At 45.2% G+C, this 7,974-nt stretch overlaps 1 protein-coding gene across 1 annotated transcript in view; it reads left to right on the top strand.

Annotated features, from left to right (window-relative positions):
• Positions 1-1,480, top strand: part of suclg2 (succinate-CoA ligase GDP-forming subunit beta) — a gene marked incomplete at its 5' end in the record, with an annotated part of 67,538 nt that extends 66,058 nt beyond the window's left edge. The window contains one exon of the mRNA XM_079747366.1: positions 994-1,480. Coding sequence (XP_079603492.1) covers positions 994-1,106 — 113 coding nt within the window. The 3' untranslated portion in view covers positions 1,107-1,480. The remainder of the gene's footprint in view (positions 1-993) is intronic.
• Positions 1,481-7,974: the final 6,494 nt, after the last annotated feature.

Genomic DNA, 7,974 nt, shown 5'->3' on the forward strand with positions numbered 1-7,974 from the left:
ACTGCTCCTGCCCTACCCACTGCCCTACCCACTGCCCTACCCACTGCCCTACCCACTGCCCTACCCACTGCCCTACCCACTGCCCTACCCACTGCTCCTGCCCTACCCACTGCCCTACCCACTGCTCCTGCCCTACCCACTGCCCTACCCACTGCCCTACCCACTGCCCTACCCACTGCTCCTGCCCTACCCACTGCCCTACCCACTGCTCCTGCCCTACCCACTGCTCCTGCCCTACCCACTGCTCCTGCCCTACCCACTGCTCCTGCCCTACCCACTGCTCCTGCCCACTGCTCCTGCCCTACCCACTGCTCCTGCCCTACCCACTGCTCCTGCCCTACCCACTGCCCTGCCCACTGCCCACTTCTATTACTGTGCACATTAATGTAATTTCCTGATCGTCTCCCCCAACATTGTGGCCAACATGGTGGCCCGACTATAGAAGAGAAGACAGGTGTCTTCTCTTCTATAGTCGAGAAACCGTGTGTGTGTGTGTGTGTGTGTGTGTGTGTGTGTGTGTGCGCCTCCTAGACCGCCACTCCATGAGGTCATGAGTACTACCAGAGATCCCAGCTGAGCATCTGCCTGCTCTGACCCCCCTCCCACCCCTAAAACACCCACATATACACACTGTGTCCCCCCCCAGATACATTTGCATGCCACAGATGCAAATGTTGACATTCACCCAGCCACCCACACAACAACACACCCGCGTTGCCCTTTTATTTTCTCTTTCATCCCCCACAAGCCCATTCGCTGCCTTTGGATCAGTGGTTGAATTTTCCGCCACTCACCCATAACTCCGTCCTTCTGTCACTCGGTGTGCATTGATTCCATCTAAGTAATGTTGCACGCCGCCTTTCATGTGGAGCCTCCTAGCGGCAACACAACCGGTGACAGATGGGCCACAGAATAGCTTTGTTTTTCTACTTTTGGTTGCCTCTCCTTTTTTGTATGATGATCTTTATTCAGTTTGACCCTTCCTCCCTCCAGGGACCAACGTTCAGGAAGCCAAGAGGATCCTGGCCGAGAGCGGCCTGCCCATCACGTCTGCCGAGAACCTGGACGATGCCGCCAAGAAGGCAGTGGCCGCCATTAAGAAATAGTGGCCATTATTGGGAAAATGGTGCCACCATTAGGGAAGAGTGACCGCCATTGAGAACAGTGGCCACCATTGAGAAAAAGTGGCCACCATTGATAAACAGTGACCACTGTTGATGAATAGTGACCACCGTGGCAAAAATGGTGGCTCTGCCATTGCCTTTGCCTTAAAACTGTGTTCCACCTCAACCAGCAGCTTAATCATGTTCAGCAGCCTTGTATCAAAGGCCTCAACCAATCAAGAACCCTGGCTCATTTCACAGCCTCAAACCTAACTTAACATTCAGGGTGATGTTCTTATCTGAGAATTTTGATGCAGCTGCCCGACAGAAAAAAAGTTTGTTTGTCTCTGCTATGATTAAAGCCATTTTATTAATCACATTGATTCTAGTTGAAATATAATTTTGTATTCAAACAGGACCACTATTGATCAGACAAATACCTGCCCTACTGGCGAGGCTAATAAGCACTCTCATTCTTGCAGCATAGTGCTCATTCTTTAGGGGTAGTAATTAGTAAGTTCAAACATTTATTTTACTTTTTGTGATGTTTTGATTTTAGTGCATCTAAAGAAAATATGTGTAAAATACCAATTGCCAGACAGACGTGTTATCATTGTGTGCCAATTAAATCAAAGCAGAAGGATAAGCACAGGGCCACATCGTGCTTAGTTTGAGTGGAGATGGGTATTGCTTTGTGTGAGCTGTAAAGTAACGTTGATCTGCCAGGGAAGATCCACAGCAAGTCAATGCCAAAATAAGCCAACAATTAGTGTTTTATATTGTCTCCGAAGCAATGTGTAACAACTGGTATCCTCTGTAAAAACATACAGGGTTTTGCTAGCAAAGGGCTGCTTCAGTCGGTGGTATACCTCTTGTGGTTGCACACTGTCTTATTATTGTCTTCTTGATTAAGGTAAATTATGTTATTGTAGGTTTGCCAACTCATGAAGTCACAGGAGAAATGTATTGCAGCTCCACTCAGAGACAAGCTTTAAAACGTTACCATAGTTTATTTGTCTTAATCCTAAATCTATCGGGTGAATTGTGATATCATTGTTGCAGTGACCAAACTATGTACTTAACCGGACAGTTGAATAAAAAGTGAATACCTCAGAAGTGTTCTGTTCTCTGTGTGATGTTTAGTCGTGACACATAAAGCCACAAAGCATAAGTCAATGGAGAAGAAGCAGAAAATCGAAAGGTAATCATATTTCCGGTCCGTGTGTGTGGGGGGGGCGGTGGTGGAGCGGCGTTCTGCAGAGTTAATCTTCTGGAGAAATATGTGATGTCAGCATATGAGCACAGAAGTACATAATAATGGGCAAAACACCTAGCCATGGGAAAACCATTTTCTGATATGGTTGGTTTGATATGCCCTTCTCTGCTGCAGCAATACATTTACCCCCACCTCCTTTAACTTATGTACACAAGTGTCTGAATGCAGGAGATGTAACTATGATAATTTATTATGTTATTTCAGAGCGCTCTTGTTGTTGCTATTGTGTAAAAACAATATTAAAGAATCCAATCAGTAGCACCTAATCAAATTTCGGCTCCATGTCTCCTCTAGATATTATAATGAATTGTTTCAAATATTGTTATAATTTAAATGCAGAAAACAGGCCAAAACAGCTTAAAGCATAATATGCCTTCTCTTAAAGTTCCAAAAGTTTGTCCTTTTTTTTTCTTTTACAAGATTTCCATGTACCGTGACATTCAGGTCTTCAGCCACTGTCAGTTTTGTACAAATGTACCCCCACTTTCCCCCGGAGACACTTGAGCACAAATCGGCCTTCCTTCGGCGGATCCCTGGGTGAGTGTCGGAGAGGCCGTGTTCCTTACCGTTCTGTTGGGCTGACGGATAGATTATCTGTCAGGGGGATCAGAGTGGATGTCATAGCATGTGTAAAGGTTAACTTCCACCTCTCTCAGAGTGCAACACTTTTTTATATGGGTTTTACTTTTTGCAATCTACTTTCATGCAGGACAAGGTTATAGGGGAAACAAACATATTGACCATCGAGGAAGCCGGGAGTTCTGTGCAAATCGAGGATTGACTGGCATAACATTATATTACATACTTGCTAGGAACTAGGGAGTGCCTGAGCTTGGAGTCTGCCGGCATTAAGATTGGTAGGCTTTAATTGGGAATAACCTATGTCAATACAGAAATAGATTTCCTCCAACCCCTTCTTATCACCACTGCATCCTTATCACCGTCATCCAAAACACCACCGCAAGTATTTCTTTCCTTTATTTTTTATTTCTTATTGCATTCTTTTTTTTTCCTTGTGCCAAGCACCTCGCCAGACCTGGGGCTCCAGCCGTAGCAATGGGCTTGAGGCTTCAATAATTGCCTTATTTCATGCTCTTCCCGTGGTGTGTCAGAAATATCCCCGCTGATGGATTGGATAGAGGAATTTAAGGCCTGTTAAAGTGGGCTTCTTCCAGCGCTGATATTGTTTAACTCAGTGTCGAGATGGAGGTCACGACAAAATGTGCACACTGATTTACTGGGCAAAATTAGTCCCGCTGCCTCATATAAATATAGATGAGCTGCAGAGAATGTTTTGGAGGTCAACCCGAACACGACGATCGTTTAGTCTGCGCTTTTAACTCCAACACCAACACCGCAGAAGGTGATTGGAGGAGGTGGGGTTGCTGTGGGTTTTTTAAAAGGGCCCTTTGGGTGGACTGCACCTTTAATTAAAGGGGATATATTATGTAAGCATCGTATGAGTATTAGTGTATGAGACCCTCTGTGGCCCATTTTATTTGGCGTAGTAATTGTCCATTTTGCTTCAGCAAAGTGCATCCCTTTTATGTGCCTCAGAATGGATGTCAGAACGGTAATTGCCACTTTGTAAAGTTGTCTCGTGTTAAACCTGTGTATGAGCGCCGGCGCTTCCTCTGGAAGGAATTCCTCCCTCCAAACAACGAGGTCAGGCCCATCTCTCCAGATGTATTGGATATTTATTGAGTCATTTGGAAGCAACAACTATGTACGCATTAGCTCATAAAATGGTCTGCGGGTTGTATTTTCTATGGACAAGGTTTGCTCAAAATTCCACCCAGCTCCGGTCATCTATCTCAAAGACGCCGCGTGTGTGTATGTGTGTGGTTTCAGCGTGCCTGCCGCTCTCTGCTATCGGCAGCACCCTGGCAGAAGCACCAAGGATGGTTGGATCCCGGAATGGGATGTTTGTTTGTTCCCCGATTCTCACAGCTTCTCCTGTTGAGAACTAAACAGATGGACCGATAGGAAGCAGAAGGGGCAGGGAGTCTCATTGTCGCCGCGGACGTTGTCCTCCAGCATTGAATCAACTCGTCAGGGAACTGCTTTTGACCGTTCTGTGCAGAACAGGAGGAGAGCGAGGGGAGTCTGGCAACCACAGTCATAACTGTGGAGAGTGAGAGGGGGGGGGGCAGCCACTGTGTTTTGTGTGCAAGCTGGGGGATAATGGCCCCACCGCGCTCGGCCTTTGTCATAGATGGGCACTAAAAATCCATTTTCCCCCAAACTGTTGGCCCGTCTGTCTGTAATTGAAGGACTCGCAATCGATTTAAAATACCCAGGACATCTCTAAACATGAAATTGAGCGAGGGTTGAGATTTAAAAAGTTCAGGCCCACCACCTGAATCATCCACTTTCCATTAAAAGTGCCTCTTTTGTTTTATCAGTTTCTCTTCTTTATCTGTATTCCTTCCCAGGCGATACCATTTGAAGGTGTCCCTTTTTTTAACTGGGCTTAATTCTATGTGGCTCCCTAAATATTTGCTTCCCCACCAGTAAATGGCAGAAAGATAAAAGGGGCTGAGGAACAACGACCCCAGAAGTCAATGATTGCTATTCCTTCCACCCACAAACCAATACATGTCGTCTATCTGACAGGAGTGAATATGATACTGAATTTTTAATAGTTTGGGGAGCCTGGGGAGTAAGGTTATTGAGTAAACCACAGTAAAGTTGAGCTCCAAGTTATTTATAATGCATATAGATCTCTTTAAACTTAACCTGCACATTTGGTAGTCATCAACAATTGCAAACTCTACAGTAGGTATGTCAGTAAAACAGGAAAGTTGTAACTTAAATCCCTTTTCATGCGGGACACATGCATTAAGCCGCATTCAAATGAAAATCGGTATCATGGATCACTCCATCCTCTACACCAACCACCCTCTGAAGTGGAATAAACTAATTCGATCCTTTGTGGTGTGGTGGTCTCGTGCTAGGTATGACTCGGAGAGTGGTAAATGTTCAACAACGTGGTTTATTCTAACAGAGACACAAGGTAAACGGGCTTGCGTTCTGGAGGTGGTTCATGAAGCATCTCTCGAACACAGGTAAACAAACGTTATATTGGGAGTAGGCGGAATGGTAAATAGGCCACGCCTACATGTTCGAATTTACCCAGGTGAACCTTTGGTCCGCCTTGGCCCAAACGGAAATGGCAAAGTGGCCATGTTTGTAGTCTTTAACTTATCATTAAAACCTTATATGGTGTTGTCCATTATGTGGTGAAGAAACCATTCAACTAACCAAATAACTGTGGTTAGCTTGAAACATGTCATCAGAAACAGCATAAACTAAAATAATTTACATCACCTCCCCCCTGCCAAATAAAATAACTAAAACTAGAGGTAAAACATCTAGTTTCTTTCTTCATCTTTTTAGATCTACTCCGAGGACGACAGTAATTAAAGCTCGTTTGCCGTGACCTCTGTTGTCCTCCTCCCCTCCTCCCTGGCCCGACCCCCGTCTCCCTGATTAAAACAGCAGAATGTGGTTGCAGATCGCTTGATAATTAGGCTTCCAAGCGGCGCTGGCGGAGCCACAGCAGGTGTCCCCGTGACACGCACCCGCAACGCCGCGCCTCGGAGACATCTGGCGCGTGTGAGAAGATAAAGGTGGCACACCAATCCTTGGGGAGGGGGGGGGGGGTTTGGGGGGAGGGAGGTGTCTCTCCACGACGACGGCCGGGACAACACTCTGCAGGAATCCTTCGAGATGCTCTTTGTTGTTTGTTGTGTCTTATTGTCATTCCCTCCGAGGTGTACAATTTGCCTTGTTCTTTTTACTTTTTGGCGACAGCTTGAATGCACATTTTTCCTGGCGGAACAGCAGGTTGTACTTTGTAGTGTAGAGAGAGGTGCTCCACAGAGAACAAGTCGCAGGAACCACTTCCAGCCCCTTGGAATCAGCTGAATGGGTAGTGTGTTGTGCATGTCCGCTGTGTGTTTATTGCGTTGTTTCTTTTTGTTTTGCCGATGCGTTTTGTTCTGAAGGTGACTTTAGTAGGGGATACTGATAGCAATAGCTGCAGGGTTAATCTATGAAAACCTGTGCTTGTCAGGTAGCATCTCTGTCAAGCGAGTAGAACGTGCAGCGAGGGGGGGAATGGGGGCTGGGCGGCCCGCTCCAAGTGGCCTGTCACCAATGATCTCATGGAAGTGTAGCCAAAGCACCTCCGCGCCTTACAGGCCGCAGTCTGATCCGCATTCCTGCAAAAAATCTAAACACACATACACATATAAATCGGCAGACCGAGGAATGTGATGTGATTTGACGTGTGTGTGTGTGTGTGTGTGTGTGTGTGTGTGTGTGTGTGTGTGTGTGTGTGTGTAAGCGTGTGTGTAAGCGAGCTGATCCCCCTCGCTGCTCCACGTTTACCTGATGCATGAGCTCAGGGTATTAGGAGGAGACATTTGTATCTGTATGTGTTTCATGTGTTCACGAGGCACATGATGACCAAACGGCTTTGGTGTCATCAAGCGTTTGTCCTTGTTGACGCAGGTCCTGTTGGTTCTGTGCGGAAAGACGTGAGAGGCTTTGTAGCAAGACCAGCTTGATGGCTGTTTGTGTTCCAAAGTCATCTTGGCTTTATTCATCTTGTTGAAGAGCGGTAAAATCACATGTCTGTGCCAGGGCGGAGATATTTATGATGCTTTTTTAAAACCCTTGTTTATCTATGGTAGCAGAATGAAGGCTTTCTCAGTGATACAATTCCTCCTAAAAGCCCATTCCTGCCGTCTGTGGAATATATTGGAATTTACCTTTTGTTTAGTGCTTCCTTGAAAGATCAGTGGGTGATGGTAGCTTTGATTTTAGGTAGCTTTGTCTTTAGGTTGCTTTGCTATTAGGTTGCTTTGTACACAAATCTAGAAAAAGCTATGTAGTATCACCGTGTTTAAGGGTTCATTTTATTGTATATTTTATCATATATTTTATTTTTATTTTATTTTATCTTATATCTTTTACAAAATATATTTCTTATCATCTTTATCAGATAGTTTATCTGATATCTTCAATCATATATTTTAGCATACTTTGTGCGGTTACGTTTTGTTCTAGTCTTTTATAAACAAACAGAAAGCCTAACCTTTCTGCTCACATCTTGAGAAAATTGGAAGAACAAATTAATGTTTTTTGTATTATTTTCCCCCCATCAAACAGAACCTTTTCCAATTTATTTACTTGATTAAAATGCTAATAAGAGGGTTAAGGATCTCTCGTTCTTCAGAGTTTCAGAGCTTCCCAACTATCTTTCTCTCCTCATAGTGAAGGTGTTTCTGAAAAATTTCGATCCTCTAATTAATTGGAATTTTGAAGCATGCAATTTCTTTACTCCTTTGCTACAGTTGTTAAGCTACAAAGACAACATACAAGCAGCTCCCTCAGCTCGTAACAAGATAATACACACCCACCGCAAGATCAAAAACGTGTGCGTGCACATGTGTGTGTGCGCGAGGCGAGCGTGTGTGTGTGTGTGCGTGCCCATGTGTGTGTGTGTGTGTGTGCACGTGTATGTGTGGGAGAGAGCGAGGGTGGTGCAGTGCAGAGATCAAAGCAGGGCCTACCCTTTCACAGGAG

The sequence above is a fragment of the Pollachius pollachius genome (assembly GCF_949987615.1).
Source record: "Pollachius pollachius genome assembly, chromosome: 12".
NCBI lineage: Eukaryota > Metazoa > Chordata > Actinopteri > Gadiformes > Gadidae > Pollachius > Pollachius pollachius.